Source organism: Chiloscyllium plagiosum, chromosome 17, assembly GCF_004010195.1.
Source record: "Chiloscyllium plagiosum isolate BGI_BamShark_2017 chromosome 17, ASM401019v2, whole genome shotgun sequence".
Taxonomy (NCBI): Eukaryota; Metazoa; Chordata; class Chondrichthyes; order Orectolobiformes; family Hemiscylliidae; genus Chiloscyllium; species Chiloscyllium plagiosum.
The window spans coordinates 30077580-30102995 of NC_057726.1; the positions used below are offsets into that span (position 1 = coordinate 30077580).

The window sequence follows — 25416 nt, forward strand, 5'->3', positions numbered from 1 at the left end:
ACACACACACCCACATGTGTGCGTGTACACATGCACACACTCAAGTTTGTGGGGTGAATTTGTACTTGCAGAATTACATTTTATTTTCCTCAAAAACTTCATCAATGCATGTAAGATTCTGTAAATCCCTTTTTTAGAAATAGAATCAGTCTGAACATTGGCACACAAACAGACAGACGTTTACCTCACATTTTCAATGCATCATTTGAGCTGACATGGCACCTATTGTTAAAGTTCACTTGAGAAAGTAACTTTAAAAAAAGTTCTAGGATTTACATATGAAAGAACTGATAGCTAGTGCTTCTAAATACACCTGTTGGACTATAACCTGGTTTGTATGATTTAAAATTACATAAATGTAAGTCTATTTCGTCTGAACGTGAGTGTGGATCATTGATCCAAATGGTGTGGTGCCCTCTATAGGGCACCTGGAAGCTGTGTGATTACGGCAGCTCCATGTGTGTCCTTAAAAATAACACCGTGGGATTGAGGGTTGAACAGTCTGGAGTGTGAACTAAACTCAGCCGGAATAGCGAACACAACGTTAAATCAGGTACATAAAGCAAAACAAACAGCAGAATGACTGTTCCCAACACAAAACATGGTTATTGTGATCATATTGCACCTGTGATATCATACCAGTGTAACATGGCATTTTAAACCCGTTGAAAGATTCGGGAAAGCCCAGAGTGTAAATTTCTTTGTGGCATTTCGGATGACTGTTAAATAGCCTGGTCTCTGTGCAGGTGCAGTGTGACATTAAAATTGTTATTCAGAGATCATGTAACAGCCAGCAAAAGGGTTGGTTTTCAAATAAATGTAAAGAATAATTATAACTGTTGTATTTATCCAAACTTTACAACTAGGTTAAAACTTAAAAACAGTTGTCTGGTTACTTCTTTCCTTCTGGAAATGAATTTTGGCATAATCGAGGCCGTCGGTTTTGTCACATTCAGTGCAACGCTCCCAGATTTGATGATGCCCATAAATACAACCAAAAAAAAGTAAGAAATGTTGGGATTAACATAAGTTTTTAAAAAAGGTTTTTTAAAATACTTCTGACAGTAATTAAAATCTGAAAAAAATAAGCCTCCATTAGGGGTCTGTATATTTGTGACTTTTCTTGAGGTTGTCTCCAGGGTTACTCGGTAATATTTCAGGGAGCTGCCCTTTGCCTTCCAGCGCCCCCTTTCACACGCTCACCAATCAGTTAGTAGCTAATGCGGCCATCTCATAACATTACTTTCTGTATTTGCGTTGTGCTTTTTTGGGGGGATTTCCTTCCTTAGAAAAGGTAGATTAGAACCAAAAATAAGATTTTAAAAAATTATTATAAATCTCCCATACTGTGTTTCCAAAGTGAAAGTGCTCAATATTTGACACAAGGTAAGTTTCTGGGAAACGAGTCACATTCCTGCGGCCCCTTTTACAATTTAATTGCAAGGAATCTAATATGCTCCAGCATTTTTTGGTTTTGTCCTACAAATTTCAAGTTTGGCAAACAGACAGACTGCCAAAGATCAAACGACAGGACTATGCCCAAATTATTTCTGCAGCACCAGGCTCACCATCAGATTTTTAAAATACTTTATTTTGTGGATATTTCACATTTCAGTGGGGGGTGGGGGGAATGATGTGAACTCCGCAGTTTGAAAAATGAATGTGCAGTGACAAGGTGTTGACAGTAATCAGGACTGTTCACTTTGTGAGGAAGCGGACAGACTGAAATGTACACGCGTCTACCTTCTCTCGGTGGAATGGTGACCATAATATCAGTATCGGACCGGGCTTCCTCATGGGGAGGGGAAGGTAGTGAACCCCCTCCCCCCTTTGCAGTCGCCAGAATCACTGCAGCAATCACCTTGGCAGCTCTCCGACTGACCCTCTCCCTCTAACTGCCTCCTCTTCCCCCTCTCCCAGTTACACAAGCCCCCTCCCAGGCCTGGTGACCAGATTCAAACCCCCAAGAGTTTGGGAAGCCCCCCCCCCCTCTCAGTGTCATGTAACTGGGGAGACAGGCAGGTGACCCCCACCCCCACCTGGCAGCAGACTGTGGGTGTCCGCACTCAAACCGCGCACATGGGGCTGCCCTGAAGTTTCTGTGCGAGTTGCACATTAATAACCAATCGCCAGGGCAGTTCGCCTCTGCAGCGATTTTGCTGGCGGCATCCCCCATAGCACTGACTACCCAGGGGCTGGCCCAACAGAACCACCGCTGGCTACACGGGATCTGAAGGTTCAGGTCGAACATTTCACAGATTAGTCGTGTTTCTGAGTTTCACCCCTTTCAGATGAGCCTGAGTTCCTCAGCGCCTCGATTTCTAAATACACGGCTTGGGTAAATAATTCTTTCACGATATTTTGGACTTGATGTCAAACATTACTGCAATGGTCTCATGGGAGCAAGTTTTCTTCAAGTGGAAAAGAAAGGCAGACACATTTGTACCCAATGAGCAAGTAGGCGGTCGTGGGGAGGCTGCTGCTGGCTCTGGGAATGTGAGCGAGTGGGAGTACCTGAGCGCAGCTCCCTCTGTTCCTCCCCCTTCTCTCTCTCTCTCCATCCCTCCCTCTTTCTCTCTCTCTCCCTCTCTCCCTCTCTTCTCCAGACTTGCCTCGCCACTAACTGGCTAGCCTCGAGCACAGGCGGCGAGCACTGAGTCCAAGGCTCTCTGTCCAGGTACTATCTTTTGGTGACAATTGTTATTTGGAATAACTGTTATGCATTGTTACAGCAGTATTAAATGGAGGGATGCTGTAAGGAATATATAAGGAGGGAATTAAATAACTCGTGGAAAGACCAAATTCATTAAGTTACATTTTCGACAGCTCTGTGATCTGAAGTCTCGGTTATTATCTTAGTAACCAGATTGCAAGCAAACCAGATGACTTTTGTGAAGGATATCGCCTCGTGTCTAGAAATTCACTACTTTCGACCAACTTGCTTTAATCAACTCGGACTGGGCAATATCAGTGCTGTCAGTTTAATTTCAATGTTTTAACATCAATTACCTCGCATGTGGTAGCATTGGTTTTCATTAAACCCTGCAGCTTAAAAAAGAACGGCCAAAGGTGCTGGGTGGTCGATTAGTACCCTTTCATTATGAATGGGACCTTTTTTTTTATTTTCTGTATTAGGTTAGGGCGCACCGCAACTAAGGTGGCGACCCGTGGTTCTCTGTAAATGTGATCAGCCCGGAGAGAGGCTGCTTACTGAACAAACTCTAAATTTAATACAGATGGTTGTGTTTTAATCCGGCTGCCACAGATAGGAGTTGAAAGCAAGCGATGGAAATTGGGGAAAAAAGACATATTGTGGTTCCGAAATAATTTTGGGAGGACGAGATTGAAGTTGCTGTGGTGTAGGTATGGCATTTTACAGGGCAGCATTTCAACGCTGAATACTTCAGGTTCTTGTCATCATCTCCAACATCGGGCACAGCTTCTTATATTTTTTAAAAGAGTGATTAACATTTTGCTTCATTTCATGCTGTTAGTACGTGGCTGATAGGATGTTCATTACTAGTGTACACAAAAAATATATAAAGGTCACTACGTGGTACAGCTGCCCACTGTGTCCTTTCACTTTCTTATAACTGGTGTGAAGAAACTTAATTACATTTACATTTATTCAAAGTATCTATCTATTTGCACAACATCTGTACAAGTTTCTGCTGAAGCACTATTAGCAGTAGGAGGAAGCTGAATTACAAAATAATGAAACAAATTCAAAAATCAGTCAATTTGAAGGTAGCCATGAGAACAACCCTTGGGGTTTCTTGTTTATGAGAATTTGGTTGTGACTGGGACTAGTTGGGAATGCTTGCTCTCTGGAAACAATACCTGGTCTACTTTGAGCTTTGGCAACACTTCATATAAGTTTTTATGTTGTGCTTTAGGGCCAGAGTTGTTCCTAAAAAATTCTTTCAGGACATAACCAACCATATTTGGAAGATTCTTTACTGACTATAGAAATCTTCAAATCCCTTTATCAAGGCGGCCAGCACTGCTGTGAATGGGAATGAAGTATGTCAGTAATTCTGAATGTGGAGGAGCCGGTGTTGGATAGGTGCAACAAAGTTAAAGATCACACAACACCAGGTTTGGACTATAATCTGGTGTTGTGTGATTTTTAGCAGTAATTCTGAATACTTACACAGCACATATAGGGTGTTAAGTAATTAAAATTCAGTAAATTTGCTTACCATGGTACAAGTCCACTATTCATAACTGGAAAATACAAAATAAACCCTTTTAAAAAACCCTTTCCTTCTGAAAGGTTTTATCAAGCATACACAGTATTTCACTGCTATCTATTCACTGAGTATCTTTCACTGAGTATTTCACTGCTATCTATTCAAATATAAGGGATTCTAATCTTACACCGAGGTGATTAACACCACCCCCTCAGTGAATACTGATCTTTAAAGACTGGCTAGTGCTTTAAAAGATGGCCTGTCATTTCATTTCTCCTCATCGGTGGTTTGGATTTAACACCGTCAGATTTGCTGAAATAATCACTCAGTAGTTATGGTTTCTCTCAGTAGGTGTTTCTTGAATTACCATTTAAAGTTTCTCCTGCTTGAAGTAGAAAGTAACTTGGATCCAGAGTCAAGCCTTCTGTATTGAGCATCTGAAACTATTAGAATCAGTGCTGAAAATGTCTTTGGACATCATTACTTCAGAATGGCCCAAGGTTTCCTCTGTGATGGTTTAAGGTTGTTCCACCTAAATGGCTTGTTGAGACAGAATATATCTGTTCTCATAACCGTGTGGTAATTTTGTTTTTGCTGAAATTAATTCAGTAATATTACTTATGTAATACTGTTTCAGTGAATCACGGTAAAATCACAGAGGATTTTATCTTTTGTCTAACAAGATTGAGACATTTATCAACAACATGTTGGCAATGTAAAGTATTAAAAGACACAAAATGCTTACCTTTGTTTATAAAATATTTAAAGAAGTGTAACTGTGCCTGATATAGAGGGGAGAAACAGAAAATATAAATGTATTACTATATTTGGTAAAGGTCTGCACAGCTCTGGTGAAATACAATATAAATTTGGCAGTCTAACAACATACAGAACATAAATTGCCTATATTTACTTTTGTTAATGCAGCAAAGTTTAATTTCAGCTCTGCCCTTTCTGTTCAAACTGAACAATGTTAGAATTTTGAATAATTCTTTTTACTGTAGAGAATGTGGCTTTATGAATTGCACATACTACCATTTCCTCTTGTTCCCTACCTCTTACTCAATTCTTACTCATGCCAAAAAAGTTATTCTTAATTCCATACACTTCCATTTTACCTGAACCTCTAATGAAAATATATATGAGTATGAGTTAGAAGCACATATAGACCACTTGGCCATCTTTAAAAGCTGGATGTGATTGTAACCTTCAAATTCATACTCCCACCTATCTTAAGTAATCTTTCACCCTATTGCTTTCCAAGAATCTATCCACTTTTCCCTTAAAAATATTCAAAGCCACCCCTTACACCGAGGTCTCTTTAGTGAAAATGTATCGAATGCCTTCTGGAAGTTGAGGAAATAATACTTCACTTCACTCCATACCATATTAGTGGCATCCTCAAAATTTGAAACAGGTTAGTTAGGCATGCCATTCTTTCCAAATGCATGCTGGTTCTCTCATCAGTACAGATTTGTTCAAGTCCATAGTCACTTTGTCTCTAATGACACCTTCTGATAGTTTTGCTAGGATAAATGTTAGACCATTCTTGTTTGTCAGAACTATCCTTCTTAAGTTATTAGAATAGAAATGAGCTATCCAAGTCACATAAAAAATGCCCAACATCTTAAAATGTAAGAACTATATTCTTATATAACACATAACGCATGTATCTTTCACATATAAATTAAATTTCTTTCCTAATCAAGCCAAAGAAAAATATCTATTCATGTATCTGTTGATAAATTTATGCTCACAATTTAATTACAATCATACAAGTTCTATACAAGCAAGAAATTGTAAAGTTAAACAGCCTATTTTTGAATGAAGCTTATTGCTTTTCGTTATTTGTTAATATGATGTAGGTGTCACTGGCTACAGTAGGATTTATTGTTCAATCCAAATTTCCATGAGAAAGCTGCCTTCTTGAACTCCTGTCATTGATGGAGGTGGTTGTGGGTGTGGTAGTTGCGGGTGTGGTGGGTACCCCTGCAATGCTGTAGGGATATGAGTTCCAGGATTTTGGCCCAGTGGAACAAACAGTAATTTAGTTCAATGAACCAAGATGGTGTGTGGCTTAAAGATGCATCTGTAGATGGTGGTGTTCCCATTATTCTTGTCCTTCCAAGTGGTGGATTTGGATGGTAGTGTAAAGCAAATAATTGTGGATGCTGGAAATCTGAAATAAAAACAGAAAGTGCTGGAGAGTCTCAGCAGATCTGGCACTATCTGTGGAGACAGAAACAGATTTAATGTTTTGAGTCCAGTATGACTCCTCTTCAGAATGTCATGTTTGTGTTTATTTGAAATGGTTCACATTGCTGCCATTGTGTGTTGGTGGTGGAGGGAGTAAATATTGAAGGTGGGTGGATAGGTTGCCAGTCAGGTGGGCTGCTTTGTCCTGGAGGGTATCAAGCTTCTTGAGTGTTCTTGGAACTGCTGTCATCCAGGAACGTGAAGACTATTCTGTCACATCCTTGACTTTGGTCTTGTAGGTGATGGACAGGCTTTGGGGACTGAGAAGGTGAATTATTCACTCAGATTGCCCAGCCTCTGACGTGCTGTCGTAACCGCGGTACCTGGCCCAGTTCAGTTTGTAATTATGGAGGAATTCAACAATGGTAATGCCATAGAATGTCAAGGGGAGATGGTTATCTTATTTGAAAATTATGTTACTGAATATACTTGTTCATAAATTTCCCGAATAATAATTAAATGTTTTAATTTTAAATTTCATAAAGTTTGCTTGTGTTGTGAACTAAGTCAGTTATGAAATTGATATGTTGTATTAGGGGTTCTTAGAACATCATGAAACTCATTGCATTCAGTGAATTTCATTCAAGTGACAGAAATATCCAGCTTCTATATCCATTGACATTGATAGGAATGTTGGCCAAAAGTCCCTTTATAGGAGTCAAAGTGTGATGCTGGAAAAGCATAGCAGGTCAGGCAACATCAGGAATGATGAAGGGTTCATGCCCGAAATTTCGATTCACCAGCTGTGCTTTTCCATTGCCACACTTTTAGACTCTGATCTCCAGCATCTGCAGTCCTCAAATCAGGAAAAATGAAAGCAAAAAATCTGGTAATCTTATTACATGATGAAAACTCCAGGATTATTATCAAAACAAAAGTCTTGTCTGGCAGGTGACTTCAGATTAATACATTAATACTACCCATGAAACTAGCAAGCCAGCCAATTGTTCTGTAATGAGCAATTGTGACTCATACCATGGTCTTTTTAATTAGAAATATTTCCTTTGACAGAATAATCCTACACATCGTTGCTAATGTTTGGAAAAGATTGGATTGTGAATGATAATGCCATGGCTGGGGGAAGGATTCTTGGGAAAACTGAGCAAATTGCTCAACTTACAAATAAAAGTGCTGTGATTCCAGAAGGAACTAATCTGCAGAATTCCACCATTAAATCAATGACTCCTCCACAGATACTGTCTGGATATATCCAGCATTTTCTGGTTTTATTGTTTTCACTAAGTAGTGGATGTATGATCTGATCATGATAAACGTAAGTTATGTTAGGTCAGTTATCTTTTTAATTTAAAAAGCTGTATGAATACAGAACTGAATGATGGTTGGTACCTTGAAACTGTTATTTGTGTCATGCAAGTAATAAACTACAGCTTTCCTTCATTGTCTTTAGAGGCCAGTGATGATTTGTAAAATATTCTTTAAAGTTTCACTCATGTTTTGTCACACCCATCAAAAAATTAAATAGGACAGTGTGAATATAAGATAACTTTATTTATAAACTGGCAGATTGAGCTTGAAAGACTGAAATAATTTAGAATAATCGTTTAAACAGGCATTGTTCATTGTAACTCTATCGGGAAAGGAGCAATATACCATGAAGAACGCGGTTTCATTCTTGAATTAAGGCCAATCTGAGTTCTTTTAATTCTCCAATATTTAATTACAATAGATAGGATTAATGTTGAAATAAATCCTCAGTAGTAGATCCTGTTTCCAGGTGATTTTAAATCCTGGGGTTATGTCCTATTTCAGAAGACCAAAAAAAAAGTTTGGCCAAACGTGGTGGTACAGGCTTGGTGGGCGGAAGAGCCTCTTCTGTACTGTATGATTCTATGAAATGACTATTTATAACTTGTAGTCCAGTGCGATATCTAGTATGTGAAGTTTAGAGTGTGCTTTCCACCTGAAAGACAAGGGACACAAAACTTTAATATTGGAGAAATAATGGATAGTGACAATTTATGATTTCACACATTTACAATATAGTTAACTGAAATGAATGGGATATAATTTGGTGCTGAATGATAATGTAGATAAGAGGAAAATAATGGGGAAATGATCTGAAACATTTTAAAGAAGTGAATGGGAATTATTTATACTCTTTGATAAAACCAAATAGGAGGTAATTTTACATAGTGAAGTTCTAAATCATGAAAATAAATGTGTGAAACCTTGAATGAGCATGTTGTATCTATTTCTAATTTTGGAACAGAATGAAACACATCTTTGTGTACATAGAGTCAGCTATGTTTCACAATGACAGAGAAAACATTGGTTTAAAAGGGTTTATTTGTTTATTTCCTGGTCTCTTCAAAGAAATGGCAGCATTATCTTCCTTTTTTATTATTTCCCTTATTTCTTTTGCTTATTTTCATTTTCTAGCTAGAAAAATGGGCACTTAAACATTATAAAATCTAACAACAGGATAGAATAGATTATGTAAAAAGAATAGACTAACATTCATTCATTGTAGTTAGTGTTAAACTGAATCATTGGTCTCAGACTTCAAATTTCTTTGAAATATGACCTTTATTATAGTAAACTTTTTCTTGATTTATTTTCAGGTGCATTTGATATCACTTTTGGTTCTGTGGGGTTGTATGAAAGGACTGCATACCGTTCCTTCAGTTTTTTTCTTGGATACTGAAGATGGAAAACTCACAGTATTAACAAGGCTGAATTGGAGAATCCTAGAACAGAACTGATTCCACTGAAATAATCTTTATCACCTTTATACCTTCTAACATCTCAGTGGCAGTTGCCTTGGTGTCAACATCCAAAACAAATCCTCAGTGCTGGCTTTTCATTGTTGGTGCTTTGGTGAAGAGCTCAGTCTCTTGTTAAGGTGCTCCCAGTAACGTGTCCTTGCTGCTGGTTTCTCAGACATCTCCCTGGTGCAGAGATGACCGAGCTCACAGGCAGGGTGTCTCCAGGTCCATTGGGTGTTGTCACTGCTCCCTGTGTATCCAAGGTGGAGCTACGTGTTTCCTGTAAAGCTTTGCTGGACAGAGATACTCTCAATAAATCTGACCCATCTGTGGTACTTATGATGCAGTCTCAGGGACATTGGGTGGAGGTAAGTGACAATTAATAGATGTTACCTAGTTCAAAAGACATTATCAATGTGCTTGTCCATTAGTGTATGTATGAAAGATTTGTATAATGTATTTCAAATAATGTGGATCATGACTTTTGCTTCCACTAAAACTGCTGGTTAAAGATGGATAGAGACTTTCTAATAACATTGCTGATTAAAATAGCAGATAAATTATACCACTTTATTGCCCATAAAATACATGGCAAAGGTGTGAAAAGTGCTATTTGACAACAAGCTCATTGTTTTCTTCTTTCAATGCCTGTGTGGAACTGATTGTCTCGGAAAATGTGAGACAGGCTCTGACCTAACATCCTCTCTTTTTCCCTATGGGAAACATTCTGTTCAAGTTTGTTGCCTCCTTTCTACATTTGATTGATTCTAAAGGAGAATCTAAAAGAATGTGGGGGTAAGGTCAGAAAAATGGGATTCAAGTCGAGTGTTCCATTCATAAACCAACAACACAAACTTCTTTTCACATGTTGTAATTTCCATATTCTATGAGTTTATACTTGCTTATCCCCAGAACACAATAAAGATGGTGAGAATCACAGGAAACTGTATTTAACTGCAATTAATTTATGATTATCTAACGGGATTTAAGAGACTTTCTCTGGTTTCTGAAGTGTGTAATATACACCCGTCAGATGTATTTGCTTCAATTAAAAAATGATTGTTTATATTGCAGTGTTCAAGATGGATGGGATGGTTGGGAGACAGGTTGGGGTGGGGGCAGGAATTCACACCCTAAAATCAATTATGTGAGCAATCATTGAGAAAAAGTTGACTCACTCATGGAAAAGACAAAGTTCCTGGAGAGTTTCTCCTCCAACCATAGGCTAACTCTTCCTGTGTTGCAGCCAACATGTGAGAGAAGCAGCCTGTGATTGGAGGAGAAGCTCCAATGTGATTGGTGGTGGTGAACAAACCAGGACTGGAGCCTTAGCATCGTGAGTTGTCAGGGGCACAGGATGGGTGAAGTAGCAGGAAGCTGTGCTGAGAGCAAGGCTGTAGTGGGGTGGGTGGAAATTGGGTCATATTTTCTGGTTCCCATAATGTTAGAAATAATCATACATTTGACTTGAAAATGTTAGAACTCTGTGCTTACTACAACTTGCTATGTTGAATGGTCAGAAGATGGATCTAGGCTTGTGTTCTGTTACTTGTTACCTGATTCTCCAGTATATGATCCCCTGTAACTTTACACATGGCTAGTCAGTTCCTAACAGACAAGCTATCAATGGGGGTGGGGGTTAAACAGGGCAGCTGCAAATGGGCAAGGAGAGAGAGTGTGTAGTGAGCTGGGGGAAAGAAAATTGAAAACTGATACATGGCATAGAGGGAAGTTGTAAAGAGAATAATTTCAAACCAGTCAAAGAATTACTGAGCTAAATGGAGGCAGGAAAATGTGGAGTCACTGATTCAACAAATTCCTTGCAAATGAATATTTTACTCAATATTGTGTGAATTCAAGGGCTTACTACATGGAAAAATGGAACAGTTGGTATTTTAATGAGCACTGTTAGTTGTTAAATCTGAGTTTGAGACATCAGATGCATCAAAAAGGATATTAACTGTCTGGTTAAAATCTGTATCTGTGAGAGAAATGCAATAACTATGAGCTCACTAGCCTTTGGAAGGTTTATTTAAAGTGATAGAATTTTGTATGGAGGTGTTTGCCTGTTATAAAGAAAAGTCTTTTGCTAACTTGTATATTGTGTTGTGTCAAATACTGTGGTGTTTATGTAATTAATGTTTTGTTTTTACTTTGTGGCTTTGTGTTTAATGGAATAACGATTTTGGATGCTGTTGAATTTTTCTAATTCCATGCCTGTGCAATACTGAATTCCACATATATCAACACAGATATAGAAAGTAATGTTGCTATGTGACTGCACCATCTCATAATAAGAATGAGAGATAGAGCCATTGAAAATCAAAAAGCAGCTGTCAAGAAAAATCTCAAGAAGAGCCCTCCAAGAGCAATTTTAACCCTGGTGCATTGGCATTGTTCACAAATTACTTGTCTTAGTGGAATGAATTAAGGACAATTTATATTAAATGTACTGCATCCAAACAAATGGAGCAGCTCAATAGTCAACACATGATTACAACAATTTCTCAACTATTGGAATGTGTTTTCACTGGAACGTGTCCCCCGATGAGTTCCACAACTTCATGAAAAATAAAACACTTTCATCTATCAGTGAAACCTTCTTACAAAATCTGCTCAGTGAAAGTGCAGCTGTCTAAAATTTAATTCCAGCAGAAACAGGTTAAATACATTTTTAAAATTTCAGGTGAAGAATTATTATGAAATGTGTCTTTTGGACATCATTAAAATAACCACATAGCTAATGCATCTGCATGTTGATTGGGCCCATCTGAATCTTATTGCAGCAATGCCTGCTGACTATTATTACTGGGTACCTGTATTCATTAGTGACTTACAGACCTTGTGGCACAGTGGTATTGTCCTTACTAGAAAGCCTGAGTTCAAATCCAGCGTGCTCCAGGGGTGTTTCATAAAACATCTGAAAAAGTTGATTAAATATATGTCAACGGGTTGCTTAAAAAGAAATGTCTCCCATTTAATGTATTTATACGCTAATTGTAATTGTTACTTTGAAAGAATGAATTCCGGAATGTGGGCATTGCTAGTTAGTCCAGTTTTTATTGCTCATCTTTAGCTGGAGAGGTTTCTGGTGAATTAAGTTCTTTAACTTCTACAGACCATCTAGTGTCAGTACACTTGCAATGCACTTAGGGTGGGGAGTTCTAAGATTTTGACCCAGTGAAGCTGAAGGAATGGTGGTATATTTCCAAGCCAGGATGTTGAGTGGCTTAGAAATGAACTTTCAGGTGATGGTGTTCCCATGTATCTGCTGCCCTTGCTCTTCTCGATAGTAATGGTTGTCACTTGGGACTGTCTGCCAAACATTATGTAATCTTTGGTGAACATCCTTACTTCCCACCTTATGATGATGGGAAAGTCATTGATGAAGCAGCTGAAGATGGTTGGGCTTAGGAAACTACCCTGAAAAACTATCTCTGAGCCAGGAAGTCCAGGTTTTGAGTCCCATCTGGTTGAGATGTGTGTAGTAACATCTCTGATCAGGTTGGTTAGAAAATATGTACTTTGAGGAACTCCCAAAGGAGCTCTTCAGATGACAATCATTACTTATTGGCAACCTCCTACATTTTCCCCGTATCCTTGCACATTGTTTATATCCAAATAATCATCCAGTGTCCTCTTGAATGTCTCAATTGAATCTGCCTCCACCACTCTTCCAGACATGCAGTTCTTATCCTAATTACTAACTCTTGTGAAAAAATCTGCTTTCACCTCTCATTTGCTTCTTTTGCAAATCACTTCACTTTTGGTTCTTGATTCTTTTACAAACAGAACATTTCTCCCTATTTATTCTCTCCAACCCACTCCTGAATTTGAAAATCTCTCAGAATTTCTGTTAGCCATCTTTTCTTCAAGGAAAACAGTTCCAACTTCTTCAGTCTACCCTCAGAACAGAAATTTCTTGTCTCTAGAACTATTCATGTAAATTACTTCTGGATGTAGGTTTGCTCGCTGAGCTGGGATGTTCATTTCCAGACGTTTCATCACCCTACTAGGTAACATCTTCGGTGGGTCTCAGGCGAAGCAGTGTACATGATTCCTGCTTTCTACTTATATGTTTGGGTTTCTTTGGGTTGGTGATGTTATTTCTTGTGGCGATGTCATTTCCTGTTCTTTTTCTCAGGAGGTGATAGATGGGGGTCTAACTCGATGTGTTTGTTGATAGAGTTCCAGTTGGAATGCCATGCTTCTCTCGTGCGTGTCTCTGCTTGGCTTGTCCTAAGATGGATGTGTTGTCCCATTCGAAGTGGTGTCTTTCCTTATCTGTACGTAAGGATACTAGTGTCGTTTTGTGGCTAGTTGGTGTTCATGTATCCTGGTGGCTAGTTTTCTGCCTGTTTGTCCAATGTAGTGTTTGTTACAGTTCTTGCAAAGTATTTTGTGAATGACATTAGTTTTGCTTGTTGTCTGTATACGGTCTTCCAAGTTCATTAGCTGCTGTTTTAGTGTGCTGGTGGTTTGTGGCTACCATGATGCCAAGGGGTCTGAGTAGTCTGGCAGTCATTTCTGAGATGTCTTTGATGTAGGGGAGAGTGGCTAGGGTTTCTGGACATTGTTTTGTCTGCTTGTTTGCATTTGTTGCTGAGAAATCAGCGGACTGTGTTCATTCTGCACTCTCTCCAATGTGTTCACATCCTTCCTATAGAATGGCACCTAGAACTGGACACAACACTCTGGCCAAGGTCTATCAAGTGAGTTATACAAGTTCAACATCACCTCCTTGTTCTTGTATCTTATGTCCCTGTTAATAAAACTGAGGATTGTATGCTTTATTAATTTGTTTCTCAAGCTGTCCTGCTACTTTCAGTGATCTGTATATGCACTCAGATCTCTCTGCCCCTGCACCCCTTTTAGAATTGTGTCCCCTACTTTTTGTTGTCTTTTAATATTCCTCCTACCAAAGTGCATCACCTCACATTTCTCTGTGATTGACCTCATATGTCACATTTCTGCTTACTTCTCTAACTTGTTGATGTCTTTTTGGAGTTCTATACTGTCCAACTCACACTTTAGAATTCTTCCAAATTTTGTGTCATTAATAGTATATGATTGTCTGTCCTGGCATTCTTCCAACCTATTTAGGTAAGCTTTGTGCATGTTAGTGTATTTAGAGAAGATGGAAACGCTGAGTGTTTTTGCAAGGTAATTAAAGCTAACGAATGTTAAGGGCCTCTAGGGGTGGAGGAAGCCCAGAATGTGCGATTGTGCAGAAGGAATGGAGGAAGGTATTTCAGAAATGTGGAGATCCGCATCAGCATTGCTGACATTTTGTTTCCCATCTTATAGCTGACAAAGTTGAAGGCTGCCAGGTGGGGCAGAAAGTGATGGAAAATCATAATTGTAAACCATTAATAACTACCTTTGGCAATTGGTGAGCAAGGAGCCATCTGGGAGCTGAGAACAATCTGAGGGAAAACAAAGATTGGTGTTAAATGAGGATAGCAATCTGGGGGAGATAGAGATCAGGGTAAAGAAATGGATTGGGGGAATGGTGATAGAAGGAGATGGTACAGGGTAAGCAGAAAGGAGGATTGGGATTTGGTGGTTGGGGTGATGGCCATTCATGGCAACAAGAAAATCTGCAATTGGCCGATGTTTTTTGGAGCAGTTGTGCTGGTTGCACTGTTGGTGGGGCAGATGGGGGATGATAATAAAAACTTCAAGGTTTTTATGCACACCATTTTAATTTTTGTTCCATTATTCAAATAATTGAATTGGTATTGAGTAATTTATCTGTGGGAATTTGCTTAGGTCAGTTGGCTGGATTGGTTGCTTTGCAAAGAAGTGTGATGCCAACAGCATGGGTTCAATTCCCATTACTGGTTTGAGGTTACCATGGAGGACTTTTCTTAACCTCATCCCTCGCCTGAGGTATGGTGGTCCTCAGGTTAAATCACGACCAATCAGTTCTCTCTACTGAGAGAGCAGCCTCTATGGCCTGGTTAGACTATGGCAACAAAACAACAATTTATCTGTTTACTAGTACTATGGCCAGTGACATATGGCCAATATCTCTTGTAAGCCCCAAGTGCATAACTTTTCATTTGGGGATTAAAGAATCAAATAGACTTGATTATTGTCAGAAGTAATAGCAAGAGGATTGAAATTTCTTGTGTAATTTCAAATCACGTCAATATCATTGTGCAAAGATATAATGATAATTACCAGGCTCTGAGCAATTTGGGCTATGGTGAGATCTATGGCAGTATTGAGAGAGAGAGAGACCTATCTCAATGTTGAGATAATCTCACCGCATCTTGTACGCTTTTCACAAGTGGCATGACAAACCTTGCTGTGCAGTGGCAAGTTCCCAATTGCTGATTATTATTCTTGATTAAACAGCTTGTTGACAGCTCAACTCACCATGGGTAGCAATCTTTCCAAAGTCTCCATATAAACTCATCACTGGAAAATGTGATAGGGAAACCAAAGCAGATTTTTGATAGGTTCAACTTGCCACTTGTTCCATTTGATGTTCATGTTTCACTCTGGACACCAAGATTTCAGGGCATGGTACATGGCACTGACCATACACACTCTACACTCACAGACACTGACATCCAACATATGGAGCATGTCAGATCCACTTACAGGATTCTTCTGCACTTCAGGCTTCACTGGTAACTGTAATTGTGATGCTGCAGGAAGGACATTCTGCATTCAGGGATTCTCACCTGGCTCATGGACTGGAGTAGACTGCATCTCCAGGCTCTCCGCTCACTGTCCTAGCACTCACCCACTCTGAGCCTACCTGTGAGCTTATAGCATCCTAGCCTTGCCTTTTTTGTGCTTTTCTCCCCTCACGACAGATACCAGGATCAAACTACTGCTGACTTTCTATGCTTTTAGTGCAGTCACAATGGGAGGAAGCTTGTCCTGCCAATCAATAGGCATCAGTCATGTCAAGGGGGTTAGCATTCGCACAGGGCTTCCAGGCATAGGATTGACTCTATAGCAGCCCAGAGTGGTCAGCATCGGGATCTTCTCCTCGTAACATGGTGGGAGTTGAATGCCATACAGCCCATTACCTGTTCTGTGTCTTTCTGCTGTGTTGTTTTACTCATGTAATGAGAGGGACAGAGAGGTATTATGGAATATGAAAGTGGGTGGTACAACTATTAATGTTAGTAAAGGTGGGAAGGTGTCCTCCAGTGAGTGATAAGGCAGCACAGAGGGCATGCAGGGTTAGTACAGATGAGGATTGGGATAGGTGAGGATGAGCAAAGGAAGGTGTAGGCAGTAGTGAGAGTGGTAGATGATGAGGCTTGTTAGGAGGTGAACACAGTAACAGAGATTGAGTGAGGTATCTGAGAGAGAATGGTGGCAACTCTACCAGTGGAGAGGAGGACATTAACCTTCTACCTACAGTGTCGGATATTTCTCTGGATGGCTGAGGTTACACTGACTGGGTGGCAACCTCGAACAAGCTGGAATGGTCTGGTGCCCTGGTCTGTACTGCTGGTCCCTGGGGGAAGTGGCCATGCTGCCTCTGCATGCACCATCTTATTCTACAGAACCTTCAGGAACCAAATTTCCTGCTGTCTACCATGTCAGGATCAAAAGTCAGGAATGTGCAGGGCTGCCTTGGACTGACAGTGCTGGTCCAGCTTTAAAGACTCAGATGCAAGGGACACTGGTGAATTCCTGCATATCCGCTGCATAACAGATGTTCTGGGTATGGCATGTGGTAAGCTGGGGTTGAAATTGGATGTGATTCTTGCTGCGAGGCTTCAAATGCCAATGATGGCAGTGAGTTGGCATGATGCTATGAATAAACTTGCTCAGTCTTGTGATGACAATCACTCCATCAATCTTAATGCATCTTGGAGTTAACCAAAAGAACCATAAGATTCAGCCCATAATCTGCAGTATGGAATAATTTCCAATATCATGTATGAAATTGGATTGAACAGAGCACTGTAGCTTTAAAAATTAAGGTATACTTGGGATCTCTGACTATCTCGTGGGGTAGCTTATTATGGGCAAATTCAATGCTCCTAGTTTTGAGCTGCACTCAGCCAGAGTGCAGGTCTGACAATTTATAACCTGCTCTTACACCAAGTGTAGCATTAGTGTAGATGTTCAATCAATCAACAGAGTGACCACAGAGCAACCAGATGTCATGGGACCACCAAAGTACATACAAGGAGTGAGGTCCTGAATTAAGAAAGAGATTGAAAAGCAGGATCTCTAATTTAGTAATACAGGAGTTACTCCCCATAGCACATCCACTGAGTAGAGAAGTAGGAAGATTAAGTGAATGGACATTGAATTGAAGAAATAGTATAGGAAGGAGGTCATTAGATTTCTGGGCTGGTACTGGGACAGGTGAGAATGTATACAAGGAGGACAAGTTGCACCTTAGCAGGAACAGAACTTGCAAGACAATTTGTTAGGAGGTTTAAACGAGCTTGGCAGAGCTTTGGGAGCATGAAGGAATCCAGCTCGGAGAAAAGCAAGGCTGGTTTTGGGAAGTAGAAAAGACATAAACGATAGGCAGTAGAAACAAATACTAATGTCAAATAGAGTAAAAATATGGAGTTATAAAGCAGAACTAAAGGCATCTCTATCTGAATGAACAGAGCATTCACAACAAGGGAGATGAATTGATGACATAAATGGAGATAAACAAATATTAAAAGTTTGCTATTAAGGAGATGACTGCAAGAAGACCACAGCTGGGAACTGGAACTGAATATTCAAGGAAATTCAACATGTAAAGAGTAACTTACCTTAGAAGAACAAGATATGCTTGCTGAGAACCTGGAACACAGAGAATTTTGGAAAATCTCAGTAGGTTCAACACCACTTCTGGAGAGAGAAACACAGTTAATGTTTCAAACCTGGAATGACTTTTTTGGAACTGTATGTGTTTGGATGGAGCTATGAAATAGCAAGTGTTAACAAACGTTGGTCAGAGTTGTTTATAGGTCAATAAACAGTAGTGGAATATAGGGCACTGTAAAAACCAGGATGTTAGTGATGAATGTAACAGGGTCCTGCAAAAATTATAGTAACTCCAATCTACATAAGACTAGGTAAATCTAATGAGCACCAATATTGTGGAGGACACGTTCTTTGAATGTAGACATGCTGGTTTTCTAGAAAAGGTTATTGAGGAACCAACAAGGGAACAGGGTATTTTAGATCTAGTATTATGCAATGAGAAAGAGTTAATCAATAATCTTTAGGGAGGACTGGTCATATTATGACAGATTTCCCAATAAATCTCAAAATCATGTAGATCAATTTGAAACTGGAATCTCAAATCTAAATGCGAAATTATGAAGTTTATGTTGAATTGGAAAATGTATAAACATGAATGACAGCAGACAGGCAAAGGCAGGTATTTAAAGAACTAATGCATGTTTAAGAAGCATGCATTATTTTACAGCAACAAAGGAAGTGGCCAACAAAGGAAGTTAAATATTTTAATTAGCTAAAGGAGAAAGTTTACAAAGTTGCCAACAAAAAATAGTGAACCTGAGGATTGAGAACATATTTAGAATTCAGCAAAGGAAGGTAAGAACTGAAAAGTGGTGATTGAAAATTAGTAGTGAGCATAAAAACAGACTATTAAAGATTTCACAGGTATGTGAAAGGAAAAGGTTCACAAAGACAAATGTGAATATAGACAGAGACAACATTTATGATGGGCAAAAGAGAAACTGCAGAGAAGCTAAATAATTAATTGTGTCTATCTTCACAGCAGATGATACAAAAAATCTCACCAATGTAATAGATTTTCAAGGGACTAATGAGAATGAGGAACTGAGAGAAATTAGTTTCAGTAAATGAGTAATTTTGGATGAACATAGTAGGGTTGAAAGTTGACAAATCTATATGTGAGTCTTGAAAGAGGTGGCAATGGAGATAATGGATGCATTGGTATGGCCATCTTTCAATTCAAGAGATTCTGGAATGATGCCTGCAGACTGGAAGGTTACAAATGTAAGGAGGGAGAGAGAAATTGGGATCCGTAGATTCAATAGTCTGATGCCAGTAGTAAGAAAATTGCTAGCATCTATTGTAAAGGACACGGCAACTGGACAATTAGAAAATAGAGATCTGACTGGGCAGAGTCAGAGTCACAGATTAATAAAATGGAAATAATTTTGGAAAAACCTGTTTGTGTTTTTAAGGACGTCACTAGCAGAGTACTAAAGTGGGAAATCAGTGTATTTGGATTTTCAGAGGGCTTTTGGTAAGCAGCTGCACAGGAGATTAGTAAACAAAATGACAGCACATAGAATCGAAACTGGTATTCGGTGGTGGAATAGGTTGAGGTTTGGTTAACAGCAAGAAAAAAACGAGAGTAGTAATAGATGGTTAATTCTCAGGTTGTGACTTACAACACACTGCAGAATAAAGTCCCAGAGGGCTCCGTCTCCTGAGAGGGACAGCGAGAGAGATGACTACTGGCGGTTTAACCTGAGGGTCACTACATTTTGGGCAATGGGGAAAAGTTGTGAATGCATGACCTTCATAGCAACCTCAGCCAGAACAGAGATTGAACTTGCACTGTTGGTACTGCCTGAGAGCCCGTCATCGAGCCAGCTGAGCTGAACAACCCCCTGCGTGCTCCAAGGAACAGTATTTGGTTCCCAGTTGTTCAAAATCTTTACAAGTTATTTTGATATGAGACTAAATGTAATATTTGAGTTTGAAGACAATAGGAAACTAGGTATGTGTGTGACTTGTAAAGATAATTCAAGGAGTCTTCGAGGGAATTTGGACAGGTTGAGTGAACTTCACAGGTGAAAAATAAAGTGGATAAATGTGGGGATTTATACATGGATGCAAGGACCATGGCTGCTGTGTTCTATTTAATTTTTCCTGCCATTGCACAGACTTCCATGCTCTGTACATGGCAGCAGCTTCCAGAACCGCAAGTCAGTCCTTTCATATGCCAATCAGAGTGCATAGATTCTCTGAACCATGCAGCTGTGTAGAGTAGAAAGATCATTGTATGGCTGAGGAGTTCAATTAATAACTTGCATATGTTTGTAAAAAAGGAAATGTTACTCAGGCCAGTGTCCAAAGTTGACTAGGCGCTGGGACCAGATGAGATGCTTGCAAGGATTTGATGGAAGTGAGAGTGGAAATTGTATAAGTAGAGGCTATAATCTTTCAGTCTTCCCTCGACTCGGGGAAAGTACCAGAAGACTGAAGAATTAAAAAACTTATCACCTTTTCCAAGCACAGCACTTTCAACCAGCCGAATGTCATTGGTGGGGAACATTCTAAAAAAAAAAATTATTCAGGAAAGAGTGAATGGATTAGGAAGAATCAGTGTGGATTTCTGTCAGGGAAATGAGTTTGACCAACCTGCTGGAGATCTTTGAGGAGATAATAGAAAGGCTCACTGAGGGTAACACTGTGGATATGGTTTACATGGATTACCCAAGGCATTTGATATAGTGACACACAACAGACCTGTGAGGAAAGTTATAAGAATAAAAAGAACAGTTGTAATGTGGAGACAAAACTGGCTGAGTAATAGGAGATAGGGAGTAACAGTCACTGGGTATTTTCAGGCTGGAGAAAGGTTTATAGTGGAATTCCCCAGGGATCAGTGCTGGGACCCTTGTTTTATGGGACCCTGATATATACTAAAGCTCAAACATTTGGTGTGCAGGAGACAATTTTGAAATTTGCAGAAAGCATGAAACCTGGAAGAAATGTAAATTATGAGGAGAATAGCATGAAACTCCAAAAGGACACTAACAAGTTGGGAGAGTGGGCAGCTAGGTGGCCAATGAGATTCAGTGCAGAGAGGAGTGAGGTAATGCACTTTTGGTGGAAAAAACATTGAAAGACAGTTTAAAATAGAGGCACAATTCTAAAGGGGGTACAAGGCCAAAGCCAGAGGAACCTGGATGGATATGTGCATGGTTCACTGAGGTGGCAGGATAGGTAGAGAAAACAGTAAATAAAGTATTCAGTATCTTCAGCTTTATTAATTCAGGCATAGAGTAAAAGATCAGGAAAGTGATGTTGAACTTATATAAGACACTTGTTAGATCTTAGCTGGAGTGTACAGTTTTGGGCGCCATAATATACAAAGGATGTGATTGCAATGGAAAGAGTCAGAAATAGTGCACAGGAATAGTCCCAGGAAAGATCAACTTCAGTTTGGAGAATAGATTAAAGAGCTGAGACCGTCCTCTTTGGAGAGGAGAAGGTAAGAGGAGATCTGATAGCTTTCAAAATCATGAGTAGCTGGATAGCGTGGATAGGGAGAAACCATTCACATTCATTAAAGGAAAAGACACAAGAGGCCATAGATTTAAAGTGATTGGCAAAAGGATCAAAAGTAGTGTGAGAAAAGATTTCTCATACGGCAAGTAGTCAGGGTGTGGAGTATATTGTTTTGGTGGGGCAGGTTCAATTTAAATATTCAAGAATGCATTGGACAATTATTTGGACAGAAATATTGTGTGAGATATGGGGAAAAAGCAAGAGATTGATTGGCACAGGCAAATAATACTTATTTGAAGCGGCGATGCGATATAATGGGCTTATTGACCTCTTATTGTGCCTTAAGACTTCTGTGATCCTGTGACAAGGAGTGATAGTATAGTCCAACCACAGCTATACTAAGTGCAACAGAAACCCAATTTTTAAGCTATGTCTTCATCAGAATCACTGCTAAAGCTGATGCAATCAACTAGAAAATGAAATCTAATTTCAGGTGAATTGAAATCAAACAAGTTTCTTTGGGAGAGAAAACTGGTAAATATATGCATTAGCTCTTAGCAACTTATGTAGTGTAGCACTAGAACATGTAGTACACAGTTTTCATAATGCACAATGCCCAAGTTCACTGTCAAGTTAATATGTTTAATACCGTGGATGAATCTGGTTGCCAAGGGATGACTAGGAGAAACTATAACAAAAAAATTTTTTAAAGTATTTATCACTGACATCACCATCTGAAACCATTTAAAAAGGAGCTTAAAACATTGAGTTGACAGAAACATTGTAAAGCAATCAATGGCGATGCATAACAAGGCAGAGAGCTAAATACCAGATGGAAAAGTGAATCAGGAAATGAAGGTTGAGAGGTGTCATAGGGCAGGAAAGGAATTAAATAAACCTTTAAAAAATTTATCGTCTTTGAATTTTTTTACAGCTGCTTTGATGAATTGGTAGAAGGCCATTTATGCTCAGGAGATTTTTAATGAAAACTGTTCCTGAATTGTGGCAGTACCTCCTTAAAAGGAGATATACACTTACATACATATTAGACATGGACAACCCAAGCCATTCTGAGGTATTTTCTAATCCCTATTAATTCCTGCTCTGTCAGTGACAGATATTGCTCTGTGTCAAAATTCCTGAATGCAAAAATGTTTACACAGCAGCTGTCACATTACAACAAAACCAGATGTCAACAAAGCTGCTGTCTATGCAAATGCTGAATAAAAAGAAATGAACGGAGTCTGTACTCTGTGTCCTGTCACTTTATTGATAACTGTAGCTTGTAGTTTTACATTCTTGAACAAGCTGCAGATTGTCGCATGTGATAAGTACATTTGGGACTAAGAGCCTGAAAGCTGATGTGATTCAGTTTTATTCACCAAACATGGGGGTGATCTGAGTTCTGAGGAAGAATTACTCGACCTGAAACGTTAGCTCTGATTTCTTTCCACAGATGCTGCTGGACCAGCTGAGCTTTTCCAGCAATTTCTATTCATGTCTCTTTACATCATTTGCAGTTTTTTTGGTTTTTATGATTATTTCACTTCACAATTGCGTAGTAATACATAAGAATATATTAAAGTCACTAAATGATGCGTTATGAACTCTTTTCTGCTATAAATAAGCAGGAAACTAATGGCCACCACTTGCAGATGTAGAAAATCAGAATATCAGTTTTTTGTAAATACCTTATAAGATAAAGTTTTCCTTTAAAAATTTAACAAAATGCACTGTATCCTATATGATTTCTTGACCACATTAACTAATTGTCCTATCTTAAGGACTCTGGGGAAATGCTCCCTCTCTTCCTCTGTATTTCTCAGAATCCTATCATTTATTATCCACCCCTTTGGACCTTGTCTGTCCTTCCCAAATACACTGCCTCATATTTGTCCAGGATCAATTCCATTTGCGACTGAGTCCTGTGGAGCTTCATTGAAATGACCTTTTAATTCAGTCACATCCAGAAGTGAATGTGCTTGACAACTGAACAATTAACAGAAGGAAGCTCCACAAATATCCCTATCCTCAATAATATGTACTCCAAGCACATGTGTAAAAGCCAAGGCAGAACTTTTTGAAATCACCTTCAACCAGAAGTGGATGATGAATCTCCTCCTGAACCGCTCAGCATTGCAGATGTCAATCTTGTACCAATTCAATGCACTTCACTTGATAAATATTTGGCTGAACGCAGTGAATACAGCAAAGGCAATGGACCACCGTAAGATACCAGCTGTTGAAGATTTGTGCAGAGTTGGGCTTGTTTCTGATCAAGCTGTCCCAGTACTGTTCTACCAACTGGCACTTTCATACCAATGGCTTACTGATGCTTAGTTTTGTTTTTATCAAGTCCACCTTCCTATTGACATCTTACAATCTCATTCAAACATGAACTAAAGAACTTAACTCAAGATGTGAGTGAATGCCCTTCAGAACAAAGCATTTGAAAGAATGTGGGATCACAGTCAGCCCTCATAAATTGAAGTCAATGAGAATCATGGGGAAAATGGAAGAAGATGGTTGTGGATATTGGAAGTCAATTATCTTAGCCTCAGGATATCTCTGAAGGAGCTCCTCAGGGTAGTGTCTAAAGCCCCACCATCTTCAACTGCTACATCAATGACCTTCCCTTCACCATAAGACCAGAAACGAACTTGTCCACTGATTTGGACAATATTCAACACCATTTACAACTCCTCAAAAACTAAAGCAGCCCATTTCCAAATGCACCAAGTGTTTGACAATGCACATCAGCTTTTGCTGATGTTCGATGCTTTCTACTTAAATGCCAGACATTGACCATTTCCGATAAGAAATCATCTAACCATCTCCACTTGATATTTTAATGGCATTATCATCACTAAATCCCCACCATAGATATCCTGGGTGTTGACATTGACCAGATTTTGAATAGGACCAGCCAAAGAAATACAGTGGCTAAAATACAGGGGCTAGGATTTCTTTAGCAACTAACTCACCTCCTGACTCCGCAAAGCCTGTCCACCATCTACAAGGAGTATAATCAGATATTCCCTGCTTGCCAGACTGAGTGCAGCTCCAATAACACTCAAGAAGCTTAACACTTCCCAGGAAAACACAGCCTTCTTGATTTAACTTGAATGCTCCTCTAAAGGAGAAGGGAAGAGACATGGAATCATTGCTAAGTGTAAGTTCCCCTCCAAGCCATACATTATACTGACTTCACTGTCTCTAGGTCAATATCCTAGAGCTCCGTCCCTGACAACACCACAGATTTACCTACACCACATGAACCGCAGTGTTCATTACCCTGTGCTTCCTGCCATTGAACCAATTTTGGAAACAACTTATAACTTCCTCTTGAATTCCTAAACCTTTTAATTTTCTGACCAATCTGATGTGAAGGATATTATTGAAAGCTTTGCTTAGACCTGTGTAAATCTTTAGTTCTCAAATGTTTTCACCTGCAGAACACTTGGATGGTGCAAAACATCCTGCAGATCTCTGATCAAAATTGCCCTACCTGCTTCTGTTTGCCCTTGCAAATAATCTCATTGAAATTAATTGACTCCTTCATCACTGATACAGAGGGGCAGCAGTGTGTACAATAGAGACAATGCTCTGCAGCAACTCACAAGCCACTTCCTATAGCATCTTCCAAGCCCACAACCTCTACTACCTGGAAGGACAAGGGTTAGTGACACTTGGGGACCCCATCACATGCAAGGTTCCCTCGAAACCAGACATCCTCCTCCCTTGGGAATACACCAGGTAGAATGTTGCTGCTGTTCCTGAGACAGCTATGAGACAATGTCTGGTTTCAGGCTGGGGAGCTTTGGTCCCATGTTAGGCTTCACGTTCAAACACTTTGGGGAAACTCTGTGGGAAGCTAGAGAAGTGATTGCTGGGTCTCTTGCTGAGATATTTGTATCATCAATAGTCACAGGTGAGGTGCCAGAAGACTGGAGGTTGGCAAATGTGGTGCCACTGTTTAAGGAAGGTGGTAAAGACAAGCCAGGGAACTATAGACCGGT

The 25416-nt window shown here is 39.5% G+C and overlaps 1 protein-coding gene across 1 annotated transcript in view; it reads left to right on the top strand.

The window, feature by feature from the left end:
- The first annotated feature begins 2195 nt into the window (after positions 1-2195).
- cpne7 (copine VII) overlaps positions 2196-25416 on the top strand; it is a 147659-nt gene continuing 124438 nt past the window's right edge. The window contains exons 1-2 of the mRNA XM_043706786.1: positions 2196-2677; positions 9032-9543. Coding sequence (XP_043562721.1) covers positions 9370-9543 — 174 coding nt within the window. The 5' untranslated portion in view covers positions 2196-2677; positions 9032-9369. The remainder of the gene's footprint in view (positions 2678-9031; positions 9544-25416) is intronic.